This window comes from Triturus cristatus, chromosome 3_1 (genome assembly GCF_964204655.1).
Source record: "Triturus cristatus chromosome 3_1, aTriCri1.1, whole genome shotgun sequence".
NCBI classification, from domain to species: domain Eukaryota; kingdom Metazoa; phylum Chordata; class Amphibia; order Caudata; family Salamandridae; genus Triturus; species Triturus cristatus.
The window spans coordinates 1,171,905,648-1,171,929,291 of NC_140583.1; the positions used below are offsets into that span (position 1 = coordinate 1,171,905,648).

The 23,644-nt window shown below is 45.4% G+C and overlaps 1 protein-coding gene across 1 annotated transcript in view; it reads right to left on the reverse strand.

Moving 5' to 3' along the window:
- ROBO3 (roundabout guidance receptor 3) overlaps positions 1-23,644 on the reverse strand; it is a 1,168,980-nt gene that overhangs the window by 158,816 nt on the left and 986,520 nt on the right. Inside the window, exon 22 of the mRNA XM_085646102.1 lies at positions 10,784-11,059. Coding sequence (XP_085502228.1) covers positions 10,784-11,059 — 276 coding nt within the window. The remainder of the gene's footprint in view (positions 1-10,783; positions 11,060-23,644) is intronic.

Consider the following 23,644-nt stretch of genomic DNA (forward strand, 5'->3'; position numbering starts at 1 on the left):
TGCCTTACAAAACTATAACTTTACTATACATCTTTAATCACCTATGAGAAGCTACCCCCACCCCTAAAATAACCCATCCCCCCATAAAAACTTTAAACCTCAATAACATACTGGCATCAGAGCTGATCACATGTAAGTGGGACCTCTACAATCCCTTCCCTTTTCCTACCTCAACTACTCTTTGAACTTTATTAATCTTCCTACCTAACCTTGAACTTCCTATGTCGTCCAGGTATGAAATTCCTACCCATTCCCCTTCAGCCTGAACTGCCGCTGACAAACAATAAACTTCTGTAAATCATGGCAACTTCTCATACAACCATTAATACCCCTGAATCAAGCGACAACCTGAAACATAGCTTCCCCTGTGAACCTGTACCAACAAAACAAATCAGGAAAGAGAAATTGAAAACCCCAAAGAAATAACCCCTCCCTCCCCCACAAAGGCTTAGATTAGGGATCGGAGGGAGAGGACAAAAAGCTCCTGCCTGTGAACCAGTCACGGTGCTATCACAAAATGGTGGCTGGCACCTAAAATGAAATCCCCCTATATATGTTGGACTTTCGACGTAGCCCACAAATAACCCCAAACCATTGTGCAGTCCTCTGGACTGCACCACTTCCCCAAAAACCCAAGACCTCTCTGTGGTCGGCTAGGGAAGATGGGGCAGCACAGACCACTGACACCATGGTTGTGTGAAAAAGGCCACTTTATTCAAACAGGTGCACATTACAACATAACCTTGGTGTTTTGCCTTACTAAAGTGTAACATAACTGTATATCTTTAATCACCTATGATAAACTACCCCACTCCTAAATTAACCCCCTCCCCCATAACATCTTCAAACCATAATAAAACATTTGCATCAGAGCTAGTCAACCGTAAGTGGGACCTCTACAATCCCTTCTCTTTTACTATTTCAAGTACCCTTTGAACCTCATTGAACTTTCTACCCAACCTTGAACTTCCTAAGTCGTCCAGGCGTGAACTTCCTACCCATTCCCCTTCAGCCTGAACTGCGGCTGAAAAAAAATAAACTTCTGTAAATCATATCAACTTCTCATCAAACCACCACATAGAGACAGGGAGGGAAGAGGGGACAACCTCTTACCTCCTTCCCTGCACTGCCCCCTCTAACCCTAGTCCTCACCGTAGCTCAAGAGAAATGTCTATGTTCACTCAATGCCCAATGCTTTGGCAAAAGCCAACTTCACTTGGAGCAGGTTGTGCTCAATCCCCATAAATGACAGATGCACACCGCCCCCTCTGAAAATGACAACATCCTTGTAACAGAGATCAGAATGTTCTATTCTGTCTAGCCCACTGTCCCTGCAGAAACCTCACATCTTATTTAATTTCGTTCTTGCCATGTCTATCATAGACCGTTTGACTGCCCCGTGCCACACTCCACTGGGAATACATTTTTGTCCACATATTGGAACAACCTGCCCTAATGCTGTGAATCGCCTTTAGATTCCCTTGCATAATCTTAATAAGCCACCATGTACTTCCCACCAAATAAAGAATTAGCACATCTGGATATTTCCTGCTCACTTAAAGCTTGTTCAGACACGGAATGAGTTATATATATATATATATATAGGCTTCAAGAATAACATAACCCAGAGCTCTGCCCAGATTAGGGTACATAGGGAGTAATTGTAGTTGCGAGAATACAGACATGGTTGTGAAGGCTTGAATCATACAAAAAAACATACAACAAGCACAGTCATAAACATGTAAATAACTATGGCACCCAGCTAATTCATAGGGAAGGTTCATAGGGAAAGCTCATCTTCAGGTTCCGGACTATTCCGGTCAGGGAGGTATATGTTACATAGTGATCTTGAGAGTATACTAATCTCCGGAGGGGTGAGCATATTATGTTTCCACCTCTAATCGGTCCTTTCCGTGAGTAATTTCTAGTATATCTTGGGGTACAATTCAGGAGTTCAGCCTGTGTAGCCCCTTAATAGGAGAGTCCGGACCTATTCTGCTGCCACACACTGTTTATTATCACATGCCCACAAAATCTCTGTCCACAGTCCTGCAATTGGGCTGTTATGTTACATTTAGGAACCCTACCCTACCTTGACCCTACCAGGATAGTATACTACTGGACCTGTGAAGAACTCTGCCAGGAGTAAAGACTGCTGTGCTACAAGGACTGCCATTTTTCCTGACTACTGCTCTGAAGGAACTGCGTTCTGCTTTGCTGAGCTGTCCTGCTACCTGCTGATCTCTGCCCTGCTGAGGGCAAGTACTGGACCCATGTCACTTGAACCCAGAGTGACTCCAAAGGCTTGCTGGCTTGGCCCTGTTCTGAGGTCTCAGGGCATTCAAAGACTTTCTTCAATCCTACAACAGCACCTGGAGTCAGCCATTTGTGAGTCCTGTCCTGCCAAGTGGTACCAATCCAGTCCTTAAAAGGCAACTTCTGCTGTCCAGAAACATCAACATTGACGTTGTGATGGCTTTGTGCTGCTCAGGAATGATGCCCTTCAACACGGACGCAGTGCCGATCCGAGGACATCCCTGTGCAGCTCAATGACACAGGACCCAACTGCGAGGTTCGACAAGGATGCAGTGCCAGCATCATAAGAGGTTCAATGCAGACATGTGACTGCGAGGCTTGACAACGACGCTTCTACACAACTGCTTGAATTGGAACCGACGCTTTGAGGCCGATGCTTGCTCCATCCAAGGTCATTTTTCAGCAGGCCCTGTGTGAGTCTTGTAGCTGGCCTGCACGCCATCATGGTCAGCCTGAACTTTGGATTTACCCCAGTCCCGCGGGACCTCAAGTAACTCCTAAGCGCTATTTGACTGTATGCACTACTTTTTGATTTATTCCTTCAAAATTCATAACTCTGGATTTTTGTTGTATTAATCCGATTTTTGCATAAAAATATTCTCTATTTTTCTAAACTTGTGTGCAGTATTTTTGTGGTGCTTCATGTGTGCGTTTGTGTGTTGCACAAATACTTTACACATTGCCTCTTCAGATAAGCCTAACTGCTCTTGGCCAAGCTACCAGAAGAGGAGTACAGATTATCCTTTAGTGTGTTTCTAAGCTTACCCTGACTAGGCTTGCGGTGCCTACTTAGACAGGCTGCATACCTCTGCCAGCTAGAGACCCAATTTCCAACTATAAACAACTTGGGCATTCTTTGATGTGTGACAAAATACAAAGGTGATTAGCACATGTCTGTGGTGACAACAAAAATTATGAATACTGCCTATTATAAGGAATAATTGTGCTGGAGGATGGTACATTTATATCCATTGAGTTGAGACACCCCACTGCCAAAACAATATTGGAGGGTTCACACAAATGTATTAGCAAGAATGTGAGCAATTAATCAAAAAGCTCAACCAGCGGGCAAGCTCCTCAGTAAACGACTGGGCAATTTTCTGTGACTACCTCTTAAAGCAGTTTAACCTGCCACCACAACATTTTTTCGGATCACACCATAAGCAGGTACCCATAATCCCTCAGATAAGAGCACTAAAGAACATCAGAAATGCCTCCCTCAGGGCAGCCAGGAGACATCCAGAATGAGAATCCTTATTGAAGAGCTATAAAATCTGCCCAAAACGACAGGCATGTCGAATTAATAAACAACACCTCCAACAACTGTGCCGTTCTCTCCTTCACGCAAGCATCAGAACCCCCTACAATTTTGGGTGTTAGTCAACAACCAATCCAATGGAGTCTGCAGCCTGGGAAGAATGACGAGGTAACCTTTCTCGCCGGTCACTCCCAGGTGGAAGAGTAGAAGGCATTACCAGGGACAATACTGCCTCGGGAACGGCAGGACATCCCGTAAGGTGTGCAGGAAAATTCGACGAAAGGTTTCCTTCTCCCTCTCAAAGCTGGCAAAAATTCTATCCAAAGCCAGAACGGACAGAGCCCCAGGCCCAAATAGTTTGCCTCTGGCCCTGTTCAAAAAGAACATACCCTTCTGGTCCAAGCAGTTATCCAGCCTGTTCGATTACTCACTAAGGAGTTCAATCATTCCAGATTCTTGGTGCGGCGTGATCATTCAGCCTATCCATAAATCTTGCTTAAAATCAACCCCAAGTAATTATAGGTTGATAGCCCTATTAGACAATGAGGCAAAGTTTTTTGCCAGCTTGCAGCTGGAAGACCTGAAGAGCTGGTCCGACTCAAAAGGACTGTTACCTAAGAACCAAACAGGGTTTGTGGCACACTGACCAACCTTTTAGCTTTAGCCATGCTTACTGATAAAGCTATTGCATCTGCCTCGACAACAAAACGTTGCGGACTTTAAAGCCGCTTTTGACCACGTTCCAAGGGAATCTCTTTGGGCTAAGCTATCCAGCTGGGGAATACCAGCTAAATTATTGAAGCCAATCATGCAGCTGCATACCAACACATGGATCCAAGTTAAAATCGGCACTGGACTGCACCTATCTAGAAAAATTCCAACGACAAGGGAAGTGAAACAGGGATGTGGGCTAGCCCCGCTGCTTTTTATTCTTTTCCTAGCTGATCTCTCAGCAAAATTGGACTAAATATATATCCACCCACCTAGGATTGACGGCGCATAGATCAGTAATCTTTTATATGCTGATGACCTCGCTCCTTTCAGTCGTACAAGAGTTGGATTGCAACAGTTGTTAACCTCCCTCCACGTGTACGCAACCACAAACAAATTGGTGGTAAATCTTAAGAAAACCCAAGTGGCCCTATTTGGCAGGAAGCAGCACAGAGGTGGAGGCTGGATGTACGACAGCATTCAAATTCCTGTTGGCAAAACCTACAGGTACCTATGACTCCATATCAACTCAAGGGGCATACTAACAAAACATTTCCACGAAATTGTCATGAAAGCCACGGCTCTTCAATTTAGCCTCTCTAAGCTCCCTAAAAAATGGACTGGCCCCAACTTAGCTGCAATGTTGGAAGTTATGCGAGCCAAGATAGGCCCTACCCTGTAGTACGGTTTTGAGATCTACCTCGGCAAGTTCAGTACTATCCTTAATCAACATACGATTAAAATCTACAAAAAGGTGCTTCGGCTCCCATGTAGTTTGTCTGCTGCCCAGATACAATTGGAGCTGGGCCTCCCAAACAATATCTTGCAAAGCATGGGGTCCTTTCTAAACCTTTGTCACAAGCTGAGATAGGTGAGAGCTGGCACCCTTGAGTCCCTGTTATGGTTGGACATTAGTGTTAACTGCAGCGGTGCACATAGCCGGTACTTCAATGAATGCAGGTCACAACTATCTGCAGAAGATCTCTGGTCTCTTAATCCTGGGAATAAAGCTTTTAAATCAAGTATCAAAAAGCACATCCAACTATGCTCCAGACTGTTAGAGAGATCCTAACCAAATGCAAGCATGCATGAGCAGTAATCAGTTTGTACCAGCCGGCCCCAGATTGCCAATGAGAGGTGATTTCCTTTCAAAAATAATTAGTGATGTGTACTAGAAGCAATAAAGCCACTCTTTTTATCCTCATGAAGTTAAGTCACTCTGGAAGAACTACTGTTTAAATAAATGAATAGTCCCAAGTCTAAGCTCAACTTAAGGCTCAACACATCCTACTATAAAACCCTTAAAAGATCAAATCCAGTTAGCAACATATTAACCTCCTAAGAGCAGGCGGCAGCCACACTACCAACCCAGTGCATGTGTCTGCCATTGGCCGACACTGTAGAAGTGTTTAAAGGTCACTTTAGCGCTATGCACTACAGAGATTCCTTAATTTTGTTTTACCTTGGGCTGCTTCCGGCGCAGCCTAAGTGGTTTTTTACCGTTATGATCAGCTTGCAGGGCACACTGACGTCATTACAGTAAACTGAAAGTAAAACGAGCGATGAGCTAGTTTAACTTTCACTGTATCAGTGCTGGGGGTGCATATCTCAGCTCCTGAGTACTGATTCTCTTGGGAGAGGTATCGTTGGAAAGGACAGTCTCTCTCCTTTCCAATGGTCTCTCTGCCCAGTGGGTCCCTGCTTGGGGATTGCCACAGGAGAGTGATCCCCAAGCAGGGATCCACCCTCTAGACAGCAGGGATTTTGGGCGAGCGGTCTCTTGGGCAAAGGCTTGTGCTCCTCCAGAAAATGTCAATCTTTCTGCTCCCCCCGGGGGCAGATGGGGTAAGTAGCAAACAGCCCACTAGACACCAGAGAAACTTATAAAAAGAAATATAAGATGTGGCTGCCCACTATAGGCATTGCCATGCCCCCACCACTGATAAATGTGGTACCAGTCTTTCTGCCCCCCCCCCCCGGTGGCAGGTGGGGTTCACTACCCCAATATGATCCCCCGTGGGGTCCGAGAGTCAACTAGACACCAGGGAAATTAAAAAAAATATATAGGTGCATGGGCTACCCACAATGGGCATGGCCATGCCTCCACCCAGAAAAAAAGAAGACAGTCTTGCTGCCCCCACCACTGAGGGGCACAGATGGGGCAGATTAACCCCAATCTGCCTCCAGGGGCACAAAGCCCACTAGACAAGAGGGACTTTTTAAAAAAAGGGGGTTGTGGCTGCCCACCATGGGCATGTGCATGGCCATGCCCAAACCCCCCAAAACAGGTATTTCTGACCCTCCCTGGGGACATGTGGGGGTGATTACTCCCATTCTACCCCCAGGGGGCAGCAAGTCCACTAGACAGCAGGGATTTCAAAATAGCACCAAAAAAACTAAGAATGGGGCAGCCTACCCTGGTATCAAGCTATACCCCGCCCTTGTGGAGGCAATAGTATCTTTCTGTCACTCTGAGGGCAGATAGGAGGCTTGTCCCAATTAGGAAGGTTGCCCCAAAACTTCCCCCACGGGGTTAGAAAGGCCATATTTGCACCTGAAAGGGGTCAGAAAGTATTTTGACTCCCAGAGAGGGCAGAGAAGGAGCTAGGCCCAAATTTGCCCTTGAGGACTATTTCTGCTCCCCTGCGGACTAAAACATCCCATCCACATGCAAGCAAGAGGACTTTTTTCAGGAGTTGTATTTACATTTGGGCGAGGAGTGCCTAAATCCCAATTTTGTACCACTTGCCATTGTGAATGGCTGCAATTTTTGAGGCTTGGGTAGGCCGCCACCTGGAGAAAACTACCAGCCCCAGACATTCGGGAAACTAAAAAAACATCGAGAGGAGTCCAGAGTGGTGTTCCTTGCATGGATCCCATAACGTTTTCTTACCCATAATGTTCTCCATACCTGGGGATTTTGGGACCTAGTTCAGCGGGCACCCAGAAAAACCTAGCAAACCTGTACATTTTTTTAAACTAGGCTCCTAGGGGAATCCATGGTGGGGTGACTTACATGGCTCTCACCAGAAGCCTTTGCAAACCTCTAACTTTGACTGAAACACAGATTTTCCACACCTTTCTATGCAGGAAAGTTTGAGAATTTTTGAAGAATCCACAAATTTTGCATGGTCAAGAGTTTCAAGTTGTCTCACGATATTTGTATCCCACTTGTGTGGGCAGGCCAATATACCACTACACAAAAGTCCCTAAAGCGCTACGTGGCGAGATCAGCAATCGGGGTAGCTGCTGTATTTGGCACTGAACTGGGCCATCACTCATGGAACCTTACTAACCACAGACATTTATGAAAACTAGATACCCAGAGGATTCCATGGTGGTTGCCTTGAGTGAATCCCAAAAGGTTTCCATACCCACGCTGCCCTGCAAACCTCAAATTTTGCTTACAATCACACTTTTTTTAACATAATCCACAAAATCCACTGTGTGGCTGGGCCTAGTGCCCGTGACAGGAATTGATTAACCCAAGGTCAATGGGAGGTACACTGTGGGACTTCCATTCACCCTAGTTTTATGTGTGCCTGTCTTGATTGTTTTGCCAAGCCACACAAGTGGTAGTGCTTTTATCACTATAATCACAATATAAGATGGGGGACAAGGAGCTGTTTGGAAACAGGTCCTGTAACAATGCTCCTAAAGACAATGCGCAAACAGCTAAAGAGTGGTATCAGTTGCTAACGGGAGAGGAAAAGTGCTTCAGCAGTTCAGATAGGTACTGCGAGTCGGGGTAGGTGTCTCCAAGATAAGGTATGAGTGTGCAGGGTGGGGGAGTGGTACTCCTGTAAGTGTGGTTGTTGTGCCCTCACACACCCTTGCAGGTGCAAAGCATCATCATTGGGCACTTCTCCTCGTGGGGGTGGTGCTGCAGTCCCTCACGGGCCCTACTAGAGGGCACTCTGTTGGAGATCTTGTAGGAGTTGCCGCATTTGTGCATGTGGGTGTGTGGGCCAAGTGAAGGTAGTGAGTGAAAATAAAATGACCCGTTTGTACCTTTGTACGTTTATTCGGGGGTCCTCTGGGTCAGGTTAAAATAGAACGGGGATGTAGGCGCAGTTTATGCAAAAATGTGAGGGGAAAGAAATGAATGTTCTTCCGCTGCTCTCAACCCGTATGTAGGTGTAGAATAAAGTGTTATAAGTGATGGGTGGTCAACATGTTTCGCTCTATCCGTTGGTCCCTAGTGGATCCCTTAGAGCTTCATCAGGACCATGATATAAAGAAAATAAAGGGGGAATCAGGGAAGAAGGCACCCTATATTCCCTCTAAACCGTTAGTCAGGTAAGTTTAACAGGTACTGTTAATGGGCACGTCTTATTCGTGTCCTTTACTCCAGACCCTCCCTAGTGTGGAGTTGGGCTGCTTTGGCGAAAGCCGTCGGGTTAAAAGGGGAAAGTCTCGCCCTTCTTCCAAATCCTGGAAACCTAGTAATCCTCCAGGACCGCAGGTGATTTTATCACAACAAGTGGGGGAACACTGAATGGTAGGAATTTTGTGGACCATCAAAGAGGGGACCATAGGGCTTTTTGCAGAGGTCCAGCATACATGCCCTGTCAACCAGCGAGAAAAGAGGGTATGCAGTTCCTCGACCAGAATGGAGAGGAGGGAGGGAGAACTAAAAAACAACTGACCATGCGTTCAGTCAGTGTCACTGGAGAGGAGGAAGAAAGGAATTCCTCCTGTCGGAACTAGGGTCTTCACACACCCAGCCAGCTAGGTGTCATGCTTCATGATATGGACCTGCTCCTCGTCGAGTTGGCTCTGAAATACCCAAAGGGCACCCATAAAGGGGCTCTTTAGCAGAGATCTTTTGTTCCTTGCCGTATGGTGCAGTGGGTCGGAGGGGCCTAGGTAGTGTAGATGTGGTAAAAAGGTGATTAAAACAGGTCAGATAGTCCCAAAAACTTTTATTCAGGCTGGCTATCCACCTGATTAAAAACAGAAAGAGAGTGGCAGCTTTCTGACAAAGGTTCAGTCTAGCTATACTCAACTCTAAAGGTCAACATGTTTCATGCCTATTGGTCAGAACGATCCATGGCAATTCTTCAGGACCTAGTGCAAGAACTATCTACACAATGTGGTGGGTGTGAATTCTACCTACCATGTCTCAGTTAGATACTCACTAATATGATTTGGACATGGAGAGAGAGAGTTGAGAGTGTGAGTTGAAGAGATAACTACCTAAATAGCATTGATACAGTTGTGATTGCATTCTGTATTTTCTCTTAAGTCACCCAGTGATACTGCGGATACTTTAAATCACAGTACGGAGACATGGTAGGTAGAATTCACACCCACCACATTGTGTAGATAGTTCTTGCACTAGGTCCTGAAGAATTGCCATGGATTGTTCCGACCAATAGGCATGAAACATGTTGACCTTTAGAGTTGAGTATAGCAAGACTGAACCTTCATGTCAGAAAGCTGCCACTCTTTTTCTGTTTTTAATCAGGTGGATAGCCAGCCTATCTGACCTGTTTTAATCACCTTTTTACCACATCTACACCCTCACACCCACTCCACCATACGGCAAGGAACAAAAGATCTCCGCTAAAGAGCCCCTTTATGGGTGCCCGTCGGATATTGCAGAGCCGACGAGGAGCGGTCCATATGATGAAGCATGACATCTAGCTGGCTGGGTGTGTGAGGACCCTAGTTCCGACAGGAGGAATTCCTTTCCTCCTCCTCTCCAGTGACACTTACTGAACGCATGGTCAGTGGCTTTTAGACGTCCCTCCCTCCTCTCCATTCTGTTAGACGAACTGCATACCCTCTTTTCTCACAGGAATTTTGTGAATCTCTGTAGAATCCGGCAGATTACATTACATAAATGTAAGGAACATTCGTGATTTTAGGCAAAGTTTGAGGATTGTATGGTATTCTGGGTAGGAAAACGCCCTACCTTGGACTCCCCTCGGTATCTACTTTTGAAAAATGTGTGGGTTTGGTAGGTTTCCCTAGATGGTGACTGAGGCCAGACCCAATTAACACGGTTACCCCCATTGCCGAATCAGGTTAGTTTTTTTTACAATTAATGTTGATACTTCCACATTAGGTTTTGAGGCTTTTCCAGTTGTGTATGCTAGGCCCACCCATAAAAGAAGAGTAGTGTTTTATCAGAACAAGTGGGGGAATGCTGGGCAGTAGGAATTTTGTGGATCCCTGTGTATTTCAGATGTATAAATCACATAAATGAAAGGACGATATATGATTTTAGGTAGAGTTTGAGGTACCCTGTCCAATATGGGATTTGCAATAGTATGGCTGAATCTTCTAACCACGCACAATGAATCCTAGGAGTGTAGCACAAGACCTATTTCTTTTAACATCCTTCATATCATCTGAAATAGCGTAAGGCGGATGCACCACTATTAAGTTAACTGGTTCGACATGGCATCTATTGTGATGATGGGTTTTTCAGGGCAAAGTATAAGATAATATGTTTACTGAACTAAGGTGAATTAGTAGAAAGAAGAGTACCATTCTCAGTTCTGCCTCGTTCTGGCTGTGCATCCTGAGCTCTTGAAGGTCCTGGCTGGTCATTCCACTGGCTCACCTCTATTTCTGGTGATTGCAGGATTCTTGCCCCATAAGGGATCACAGGTATGGTTGCATGCAGTGGGGTGTTTGGGGAGAAAGCCCCATTAAATCTTTGTATATCATCACTAGTTGGATCAATTGTACTGTAAATTGGTCCATCTGTTGCTGCTGTAGTAAAGTTCTCAGTCTGGGCAATATAATTGGAAATCCCAGCATCTGTGAAGTTTAACAAGAGAAAAACAATCATGCCGGTGTGACATTCAATGGCAACAGTTGCACAACGTTAGCTTGGCATATTAATGTTAAAATTATATGCCACGTTTCTTCATAAGATATACATTAGCTAGAAAACACACTATTAAACACAAAAACAAGAATGAGAACTGTATTATTCCAAACAACAATGTTCTGCTTCATATGCGGTTATATTGTACCATTCCTCATGTTAATGATGATTTGCTTTAGGTTCATGCAAGGCAGAGAAACAACCAGTCATGTTCCTTGATACAATTCTGGAGGAAATTTATGTTAACTCTTTATATTGGGCCCTATATGTCTAGTGTGCAAAAGCAGAAGGGCTTATTCTGCTGCAAAAGACGTATTGTGATTACCCCTTGACTGATTACTACACTTGGCGTTTCCCACTCTAATAAGCCCATCACTCGATATTTGTAGAGCTTTTACCTGACTTTCCAGGGAGCTCTCATGGACTTTTTGAGGCAGATTAACTACTTCTGACATCCTCATTTATCGTTTTTGAAATACACTGTAAGTTAATTCAATTCAAATAATCTTTATTATGAAAAAGTTTCCATTAAAGATATACACAGGTAAAGTACGAGTTACGTCCCTTCTGTAACGATGTATCTGGTAGAGACGATTCTAGCCGCAGATTCCTGAAACGTAGAACTATCCCCAGGCGTGAGACTGGATCCGGAAACTTTTTGCCACAGCATCCCTGCGCGCCGGGGGCGGGGCAACACCACGCGACTCCGCCTGAACGTCGTCCGCGTACGTGACGTCAGCGAGGTCACATAAGACCCGCCCCGGCACGCCCACGTCAGTTTTCTTCGGAGAACTTTTCCGCACCACAACGTGGAACCACCAGAGACAAACTGTGGGAGCATGGAAACAGTGTGCGAAGAGCAGAAAAATTGGAAAGAAACAGTGACTAACAACGCCACCAGGATAGTGCCAACACCGTAGACCCCAAGGGCAGGGAAAGAAGAAAGAAGAAGAACAAGTAGAAACCCGCGCATCCACCCTGCCCGCACATAGACAACCTCCCATCCCTGTGCCCCGAAGGGAAGAACAGGCATAAAAGTCATAGCACACGTAGGAAGCCCAAACTGCGACACTTACCCACCAGGGAGCGACGCTCACGTGACATCGGAGAAAGACTGGGACGACGACCATGGCCGGACCTGAAGCCGTCCGCCGAAGCAGACCGAGGGGAGGACGTCGATCCGGAGAGACGTGCCGAGAGAAGTTTCATGCGGCGCTCCCGCCGCGATTTCAGCTTCAACTTTTGGCAGCCTGCACAATCCGAGGTGCTGTGATCCTCCCCCAAACACCACATGCAAATGAGGTGAGGGTCCGTCGCCGACATAAGACGCCCACAAAAAGTGCTAGTTTAAAAGCCCGAAGGCATTCGCACACTGCACCTACCAAAAAAGAATGGAAGAAAGGGGGGCCTGAAACAGGCCCGCAGCAAGGAACGGATCCGTGTTGCACGCGGAAAAGGAAAAAACTGACGTCACGTACGTATGTGACCTCGCTGACGTCACGTACGTGGACGATGCCTGGGCGGAGTCGCGTGGTGTCGCCCCGTCCCCGGCGCGCAGGGATGCTGTGGCAAAAGGTTTGGGGGGGATCGCTTCAATCCCTGTCCTCCCTCCCCTCCCTTTCTTCCATTGCTGTCCTCTGGTTTGAAGGTCCTCTGGCCATGTCTTGCCCTTGTCCTTGTGGGTGGTTGCCCTCTAGGTTGGGGTGGCTTGGTGGTTTGTTGTGCCTGTCTGTCTTGGGACTGGTCCCATTCCTTGCTCAGGATGAGGGGGGTGGGCTTCCTACGTGTGCTATGACTTTTTTGCCTGTTCTTCCCTTCGGGGCACAGGGATAGGAGGTTGTCTATGTGCGGGCAGGGTGGCTGCGCGGGTTTCTGCTTGTTCTTCTTCTTTCTTCTTCCCCTGCCCTTGGGGTCTGTGGTTTTGGCACTACCCTGGTGGTGTTGTTAGTCACCGTTTCTTTCCAATTTTTCTGCTCTTCGCACACTGTTTCTATGCTCCCACAGTTTGTCTCTGGTGGTTCCGCATTGTGGTGCGGAAAAGTTCTCCGAAGAAAACTGACGTGGGCGCGCCAGGGTGGGTCTTATGTGACCTCGCTGACGTCACGTACACGGACGACGCCTGGGCGGAGTCGCGTGATGTCGCCCCGCCCCCGGCGCACAGGGATGCTGTGGCAAAAAGTTTCCGGATCCAGTCTCACGCCTGGGGATAATTCTACGTGAAGGAATCTGCGGCTAGTAGTCTCTGTCAGATACACAACTCTATAAATAAAAGGATTAAAATCCATAGTGCATGTTATTACATTTAAAATAATGTGCAAATACAGTTTTGTTACAGTAATATCATAAAAAGATGGATGTCATGTACTGATTATTAGAACAGAGTACGGTGCAAAAAGGCATGAGGTTATTAGTCTGTCTCATAGTGCAATATTTTGAAATGGGCATACATTTCCTTTGTTTAATTGCATGGGAATTGAATGAGAATACTATAAAGCACAATTCTACTGCATTTAAATTACATAACAAATTCAGGCTGTCCTTAAAATAAAACAAATTTTGTTTTAAAAATACAAGTTTTAAACAGTGGTTCCTCTTGGTAGCATTTACAAAACAAAATAAAATGTTCAGTTGATTGCACAAAAGTTCCATTGCTGTAATTTCTTTTCCAAAACGCCCATTTTTGGAAATGCAACAGTATAAAGTAAAATACCTAATCAAAGCCTTGTAAGATAAAACCGTTCCTACATATTATTTACAAGTAACAAATAGTTTGGGATATCGTTACATGGATTGCCTATATTTTTGTACAGTCGATTTACATCTTTCACTGGAATCTCTCCTCTCCTCCATGAAACTCAAGAGGAGTATCTTTAATTCAGTCATTCATAAACTTTATTTGGACATTACGACCATAAAAGTGTGAGTGCTTGCAGTACAATTATCCAACAATATATATACATAAGAGAATCATTAAATAGTATACTGTTTAAAATATTAAAACAATTATAAAAGGATAAAATCTATTAATATTTTTAAAACATATACCATATTATAAAACGGATTCCACGAACATCAAAATTTGAATCAATTTACAAAGATAAAACATTACATAGTTGTTACAAAGTCTGGAAATAAATATTGAATACAATTATGAAATGCAGACTATCCCATCTTGGACGCATACCTTCTGATAATCCACATTTTTCCATGGAACTTAGCAACTACACATGCTACAGAAGTCCTACAATCTGATTTTAGGATGCGAAGAGCATCCCGGTGGCAACAAGTTCCCAATAATCTACAAACAGGGGCTAGCCACTTATGTCTCGGGAGTCTGTACAGAGGGCAAACAAAGAAAATTTAGCCAATTGTTTCAATCATTGTAAGACAGCCCGGGCAGTGCTGTGTTATAGCCAGGAGCTGCCTCCATGCAGCTATAAAGGAGTTCACAGGAATGGATCCAAATCTAAATTGGATATAAAGTTTTCTATCCTGCGGGATGGTAATAAGCTCCATATACTTTTCGAAAGTGCTTAGTAGTTTGAATTCCATGAATTCTAACCTGATGCAGCCCACAAGTGATTGAGCAACAAAAGACTGTGATACCCAGCTCCAGTATTGGTTTTTCCCAGACCGATCACTGATAGTACTGACCTGACCTCGTTGAAGCACCCAATCTTTTTAAAGCGGTCAAGCTTGGAAACCTCATCAAGTGCAGCAGCATAATGGGAGAGCTCGGGGGTTAGTTTGAGACGGAGCCAAAAAAAGCAGGGGGCGGAGCCTAAATTTATCCGCAATTGAGCCTCTGCCCATATCTAGCCGTAGAGGTGTACTCTGGGGAAGTGAACATAAAGATCTTAATAATTTATTCTCTGTAATTAACTGGCTTTCAATGTTTTCGAATCCCCAGAGTTTAGCCCCATACAGAGCTGAACTCACTACCTTGTGGTCATAAATCTGAAGAGGGGCAGCGATTGGCTTAGTTTTGGAAGTTCTGTGCTCCTTAATCAGTGCCCCAATGGTCTGCCTCTGCTGTGGATTCTGCTTCGCAATATGCTATTCCCATTAAATTTTCTCAGATAGGATTATGCCCAAATAATCCAAAGTGGCCACTCTCTCAAGAGGGATCCCCCCTAGCAGACTTTTACCTTTGAACTTTCTATGTGGGTTCATTAGCAGAAGTTTGGTTTTTGAGATATTAACCTTGAGATCTCAGTGATCGCAAAAGGCCTTGAAGCGATCCATGAGCCGTTGCAGACCACTGGGTGTTTTGTTCTCTATCAATGTGCTGTCAGCAAATATTAAGGTTGTTACTTTGACACCCCCCCGGCACAGGGGCGTCAGCTGGTACTTCAGCCAGGTATTAGACTACACCATTAATAAATAATGAAAATAAAGTGGGGGCCAACACACAACCCTGTCTGACCCCCCTGTCCACACTGATCAGATCTATCAACGGGCCCTGGTCTCCCCAACGGACCCTTGCATAGTTTTCCTCATGAACACGGACAACAAAGCCAGGTTCTCAGGGGGATCACCAGCCCCTGCAGGACATACCACAACTTGCACCTCGGTATAAGATCAAAAGCTGACTTCAGATCAATAAATGCAATGTAGGGGCTCCCCTTCTTGATACTTAGAGTTTTTCAAGGCCAATAAACAAAAAACCTGATTCATGGTGCTGATCCTCCTTCAGAACCCTGCCTGGAAGGGAGATAGAATATTATTCTCCTCCATCCACGCAGTGATCTTTGAAAGAAGTGCCCGAGAGAAATCTTTCTGAGTGCCATCAATTAGGCTGATGGGACTATAGTTAGTTGCTTGGGAGGAATCACCCTTCTTGAAAACTGGGATCACCTCAGCGCACTTCCATGAGGGTGGTATGGGAGCCCCTGCAGCAATACTGTTGGCCAAAGTTCAGATGTATTTATCTTTAATTATGTTTTTGCTGTAACACACAATGTTCATCAGATTATCCAGGAAAGAATTTGTATCTATTATTGTTAACCCTTTTGGTGCGTTTGTTGGCCTATTGCTGACACAAGCACTTTCTTCATGGTGTGGCGCAAGTCCATTGTCCGACATCAAGGAGGCCCCCTTAAATTCTACGGTCCAAAGACCGGAGGTTTCTCTCCCCCACCCCCCAGGGGATGCGAATGGCTGCACCTCCTCCCGCCCATCTGTGACGTCAGCGGACCGCAAGGTGCTCGGACGTTGCAGTTTATCCCACCGGAGCAGAGGACAGCCCCAGGTAAGGCCGCGTTCGACTCTGGTGGGGAAAACAGGCCGAAAACCACCTCTCCAGGTTTTAGGGAGACCTCGTTTGAAAGGGGACAGTCTCCCCTTTCAAACGAGGTCATCCTGAAAGGGTTTCCTGGCCGTGGATCGTGGCCACGCTGCAATCCACAGCCAGGAAACCCCACTAGACACCAATGAAATCTTGGGGGTCAGCCCCCCTGGGAGTGGGCCGCCACCCTCCCCCCCCCCGGCTTATATTTTAAAATATAAAGTATTGTTTTTCTCTGGGCAGGTGTGACCACCCTGCAAAATATAATATTAAAATAAAATCTGCAAAATTGATAGGAGGTTGGCCTTCCTGCTCATTGGCCAACCCTCTGTGGGGGGGGGGGTCACATTTTTTTTCATAGATGACTACACAACATGTGATTTTTTTCCAGGTAATTTTGAGGTTTGCAGGGGATTCTGGGTAGGAAAACGTTGGAGGACTCACGCACGCCACACCTCCCTGGTCTCCCTTGGTGTCTAGTTTTCAGAAATGTGCGGGTATGGCTGCCGAGCCCAAGACCAAAAGCGCAGGTGTCCCCCTTGCAAAACCAGATAATTTTACGATAGATAGTTACTTTTTATGTCTCCACAATATGTTTTGGGCCCTTGCCTGTCGCGGGTACTTGGCCCACCCACACAAGTAAGGTACCATTTTAATTGAGAAACTTGGGGGGATGCTGGGTGCATGGAAGTTTGTGGCTCCCCACAGTTTCCAGCACTTTCCATCAGAGAAATGTGAGGAAAATGTGTTGTTATACAAAGTTTGAGGTTTGCAAGGGATCCTGGGTAACAGAACTTAGTGGGAGCCACAGATGTCACCCCATCCTAGATTCCCCTGGGTGACTAGTTTAAAAAAATGTACATGTTTGCTATGTTGCCCTAGGTGCCAGCTGAGGAAGGTTCCATAAACCACAGCTAAGCACATTGCATAAAAAAGGTCAGTTTTCACTGGAAAAATGTGATGTGCACACATTGCGTTTTGGGCCGTTTTCTGTCACTGGCACTAGGCCAACCCACTCAAGTGAGGTACCATTCTTATTAGGAGACTTTGGGGTATGCTGGATGGGTGGAAGTTGTGGTTCCCCGCAGTTTCCAAAGCTTTCCATCACAGAGATGTCAAGAAAAGGTTTGCAGGGAATTCTGGGTAACAGAAGCTGGTGAGAGCCACAGAAATGACCCCATCCTGGATTTTCCTGGGTGTCTAGTTTTAAAAATGTAATGGTCTGCAAGGTTTCCCTAGGTGGCGGCTGAGCCACAGTCCGAAATCGGCAGCTAGGTACATTGCAAAAAAATGGTCAGTTTTCACTAGAAAAATGCGATGTGTCCACGTTGCATTTTGGGACATTTCCTGTCACGGCCACTAAACCTACCCACACAAGTGAGGTACCATTTTTATTGGGAGACTTGGGGGAATGCCTGGTTGAGAGAAGTTTCTGGCTCCTCTCAGATACTAGATCTTGCCCTCATAGAAATGTGCGGAAAATGTGTTTTTGGACAAATGTGGAGGTTTACAATGGTTTCAAGTTTCAAGTCAATTCACTTTATTCAATTAATTAAAATCATAAAAGTACAAAATACATTTATACAGAGAACAAATCCCAATTCAAACATTTGCGCTATGTACGTAAAAACGTTATCCTATTTTATACATTAATTGATCTAGAGCATCTATTTTGCTTGATTCGTACAGCGGCAACAAGAAAACAAGAAATGTTAAAAGTATCCCCAGGGTTACTCAGCATTTGAAGATGGAGTAACGCAGGTCTGACTTGAAAAAAGCCCTTACCAGACAATATAGGGATTAAAAACTTCCTGCGTATATCATAATAAAAATCGCAAAACATCATTAAAATGTAGAGTGTCTTGGGAAAAAAATTGTCACATTGGCAGGGGACTGCGTCCTCAGGTTTACACCACCCCGGAAGATCACCCAGTGTGAAATGGATCAGATTAAGACGGAACCTGGTCAAGAGCCAGCGATGGAAAGGCTTAGTCACCATTTTCAAGTAGGGTTCAATTAACAAGGTTGTTTTAGTCAAAAACTGAGCCCTAAATAAGGGTTTCTGTTGCTCCTGTTCTTCTCGTTCCAACATCAATATATTCATAAAATTCATTTTGACCCACTTCACGTCTTCCTTACTGATCCTATCTGGGGTTTCAAACAGTTCCAGCCGCCCCATTTTAACTAGCATATGCTTAACATAAGACAACCACTTAATTTTACTAGATTTGTCCAGTTTGACACAATCCCGCAGGATTTGATGATTCAAGGTCAATTCCGGGTTAAGCCAGGTTTTAAGCCAACACAGTAACGGGGCGGTGCTCAAGATGTCCCTCACATAGCCCTGTCCTAATTCCTGGTGTATGGCAAAGGTCGGGGTTGATTGGGGTACAGACAGGAGGCTACGCAAGAATTTATTTTCGACTGTCTGCAACCCCACCTGCTGTTTAAATCCCCATATGGATGAGCCATAGGCCGCAATAGCAAGGCATTTTAATCTATATATCTTAAGAATGGCCTCTACCGGCCTAGCACCCAGGCGCTTGGCAAACCCTAGTAAAGCTGATGTGGATCTAGTAACTGCATTTTTTTTGGTTTTATCTTGGGGGCCCATGAACCTCTATCGTCAAATAGCACCCCTAAGTATGTAAAAGAGGACACCTGGATCACTTCCACCCCATTACAGTAAAAGGATTTAGTTTTTCTATAACTTTTGCCAGTAGTCATAATATGAGACTTCCCAGTGTTCACAATCAGGTCCAAGGATTGCATGTAGGCACCGAAGGCATCCAATAGCCTCGGAAGGCCTACCGCGGTCCGTGCTAAAATTACGGCGTCATCCGCGTATAGGAGAACCGGAACTAGGCATTCTCCTACACGCGGGATATCCAGACTCGCCTCTACTAGAGATTTATACAGGGCATTGATGTAGAGTGTGAAAAGCAAGGGCGCCAGTATGCACCCTTGACGGACGCTCCGCTCTGATTTAAAAGACCTAGTATGTTTGCCATCCTGGGAAGTCCTAACTGATGCTAAAAGGTCCCGATGAAGGTCCGCCAGAAAAGAAAGTAAACACGGCTCAATCCCCATTTCAAGCAGGATACTCCACAGCTTCGACCTGTTAACCAGGTCGAAAGCTGAGGATAAATCCATAAACGCCATCTGTAGGGAACCTCCTTTAGCTATAGTATATTTATTCATTAATAAATTAAGACATTGGTCCATGGTGCTTCTACCTTTCCTAAATCCATACTGTAAATTGGATAAAACCTTGTTGACAGTAGCCCAATCGGTAACTTTAGCTAAGACCACCTTGCCTAATATTTTTACTGCTGAATCAATCAGTGATATGGGTCTATAGCACCGCGGGTCCCCTCTCTGACCTTTTTTAAAAACTGGAATGATAGTTGAGTGGCACCAGGATACAGGAAACCCTTGCACCCCAGAGGTATTAAAAACATTTGCCAGTATTTTCGCCCAAAATTTAGGGTCACATTTATATAGGTCTGCTGGGACACCGTTGGGACCCGGGGCTTTGTTACTAGAAGTCTCCTATATAGCTCTCTCGATGTTCGCCTCATTGAAGACAAATGGCGCTGCTTCCAACAGAGGTAATGGCCTGGGGGAAGAGTACGATGTCTCATTAGAGCCATAAATTGCTTCAAAATGGGCCAGCCACTGTGCTTCTGTGATGTTGCTATCCTGAATATCATTCTCCAGTCTGGAAAAAAAGGGGTATGAACAATAGCCCAGAATCTGGAGCTATCCTTTAAAACCTCAACGGATAAAAGAGCATTCCATGCCTCTGCCTTAATCTCTGACTTCCGCGTGTGAACAGCTATCTTATACTGCTCCGTAGGCTCGCTATCAGTACCCTATCACGGGGTGAGCTTTTCAAAGCTAAAACAAGGGAACGGTGAGCACGAGAACACTTTTCATTGAACCACCATTTTTCACAGGTTCCTCTGGGTCTGCTGGCAACGGACAAATCTGCTGCAATCTGTCTACATATACCATCAAAGGCAGTAAGAACCACATCTTTGGGATTTGAAGAGTCTGCGCATATTGCAAGGTCCTCTTTCGCCTTCAAACACAAGTCTTTAAAAAAGGAATCGGGCGTCACTTCAGCCCATTTAAGCCTTCTCCCTTGGTCGCACATTACCATCGAATTTCCTCCCTGTTTTTTTCCTCCTCTATCCATAATGCCACAACCATTATCCAGTACTAATATAACAGGGTTATAGTCACTGAAAGGAGGCAACCTAGTATTATAAAACGCTACTTTATCTAACAACAGGGGGGACAAAAATATATAAATCGATAACAGTATCACTACTCTTCGATTTAAACGTGGGGCACCGATCGAATTGAATAAAAAAACCAGGTTCAAAAAGATCGGCTTTAGCCAAAAGAGATTCTAAGGCCTCCCCCTGAGGTGAATGTTCAAAATGAGGTGTCATCGAATAATTGTGCCCTAGATCATCATCAATAAAACAATTCAAACCACACAAATGTATATTAAAATCACCCATAAGTAATATATAATAAGAAGTGGATTGGTTTGACTTATAATCTTCTAAGAACAAGTTCAGGAAACACAAATGTTGGTTCCTATAATCGGATTCCCCAGAATTGTAAAAGTTTACAAGTAATAGCTTGGGATAATAGGGGGAACTAACTTCTACTACCAAGCGATTGGGATGGTCTACCTCTATCCTTTTTGGAGAACCCTTTAGTTTAACAGAGAGGAGAAGCACTAGGCCACCTATTGCTCTGCCTGCCAAGGCTGGACGAGCGGATTGAAAATAAGAACTAGATCCATCCAGCCAAAAGTTGTCCCCAAGATCCCAAGTTTCCTGATATGATCTAATAAAATCTAGCCAAATCGGGTCATCTCTTTTCGATCTAAGGCCCGTAATATTCCAGCTGATAATACTACAATTGAGGGGAGTTTCTGCTCCTATATCACCAATGCCAGGGCTATTCAGGGGCGGTACAGACATACACTCATTATTCCCCACCAGTCAATCATTACCATCCAACTGTGTTAGTGGCGAAAATCTATTTGAAAGGGGTAAGACTCCCACAACAGGCCCGGGCAGGTATGAGACCTGATCTAGAGATACTACTCCCCCCCCACTACTTGAGTCAGAACGTCTTACAAAGCCATTACTGCGGGGAGGGGACTTTGGGGGCAGACGAAAATTGATTAGTTCAGCCGCCCTTTCTTCTTCACAAGCTTGCGATATACTTGTTGGGGGGTAAAAAAAAAACCTAAAGGTAGTGCCCTGATATCACCCCCTGTAGCCCAGAAGCGTCCCATAACAACCTATCGACCATGTCCCGCTTATTAAAATGAACTATAATGCAATCGCCTGGAACATGTTTGGGGCCATTACCAACCCAGGCCACCTGTCTAGCCATTATAATATGGGTGGACAACGCAGATTGGCCACTACAATAGTTTTCACACCAATGTTTTGTCTTGCGTAGCAGGGCAGCCGTAGATTCACTCTCTGGATCACTAAGTGGTGGGACCCCTACAAGGACCGCAACCAAAGGGGTGGCTTCTGGTGGGAGACTGATCCTACAGTCAGTGTGACTTAAATTTGTCTCTTGGGGGGCACGATTCTTTGGTGTTTGTCGGAGACGGGCCAGAAGATGGAACATTAGCTATACTTGTAACTCTTTGGATGGAATTCCCCCTACTGTGACCCCACCTGTGTTAATCCCCATACTTCCGACGGGGTTAGGTTTTACCCGCCCCCCTAGGAGATATGATGGTTGAGTATCTAAGACTACCCCTTGGGGATTGGACATGCTCTTTATAGGTGGAATAGGTAAAGAGCCTGAGTTCGAAATAACTTGCGATGTAAACTTTGTATCACTTAAAAAGGAGTCCAACTTCTCACATTTTTTCTTAAGGTCCACAACACATAAATTCAAGGTATTTATAATATCTTTAGCTATACCAGTTAATATGGATTCAAACCTTGCACTAAAAATGTCCTCTATCAAGTTCCGCAGTAGAAATTGGGTATTTGCATCCACCTTAGACGGCACCATGGAGGTGTTTCTTTTTGCACCTTTCTGCCGTTTGCTGGATTTTCTTGTGCCACCTTTTCCCTTCACAGACCCCCCCCCCCTTAGCGGCCCTTGGGAGTCTTTCCTCATCCAAAATGCGAATTTCAGGAAAGACACCCTTAATCACTGTAGTCTCAAGGTTCTGGGCATCACTTCGTGTTTTTGGGGCATTAATGAAGACCAGCAGTTCCAATGGTACAGGAATATGTGCCGGTTGAGCAATTGTCCCGTCTCCTGAATTTTGGCTAGTGACCAGTCCCAACTGTTGTTCGGCGTTATCTATCTCTTTATTCAAGGAACCCACAGCCGAAGTCAAATAGGAGATAATGAATGGAGTCTTTCTAGGCATTTTGGCTTTAAAACCACCCTGGTCTTGACTGCCAATATATTTACGCTAACCCATAGCTGAACGTTGGAGGGGTGGCACAGCCCAGTCTCTTTCGGGCTCTGACGAGCGCAGATGGGCCCGCCCTTGGCCCGGGCAGCGCCCGCGTGTGTCCCGCGCTGCGGGAGGGACACGCTGAATTTACAGGACCTCCCGGCGTCCAGTGATGACGCCCTCAACAGGCGCCTCGCAAGTCCTGCTGTGGCTTGTAGTGTTTCCTTGGTCGTTCCCCTCACGGCGATACAAGGATGGCAAGTGTCAGGCAGAGGGCAGAATTGCGAGGAGACAGGTCGAGGGGCCATTTCCCTCACGGCTGTGAGCACAGAGGGTAAGTGTTAAAAGCCGTTCCCCTCGCGGCGTAGGTCCTTTGGATATGCGCGTCCCCCAGGTTTACAAGGGATTCTGGGTAACAGAACCCTGTGAGAGACACTCGTCACCCCATCTTGAATTTTCCTGGATGTCTATTTTTCAAAATGTTTAGGTTTGCTGGGTTTACCTACATGCCGGCAGAGCTAGGGTCCAAAATCCACACCTAGGCACAATGCGAAACAAGCATTGGCATAGCCAATAGGTCTCGCTTTTGGGACCTTATAAGATTTTAGTTATGCAGCACAATATCCTTGGTGCAACAACATAAACTGTTGCATGGCTAAACACTTATAAGGTCCCAAAGGCGAGACCTATTGGGTATGCCAAAGCTTGTAAATGGATCGCCTTCACGTGGAAATTAACCAAAAAGGCCAATGGACTCCCAGCATC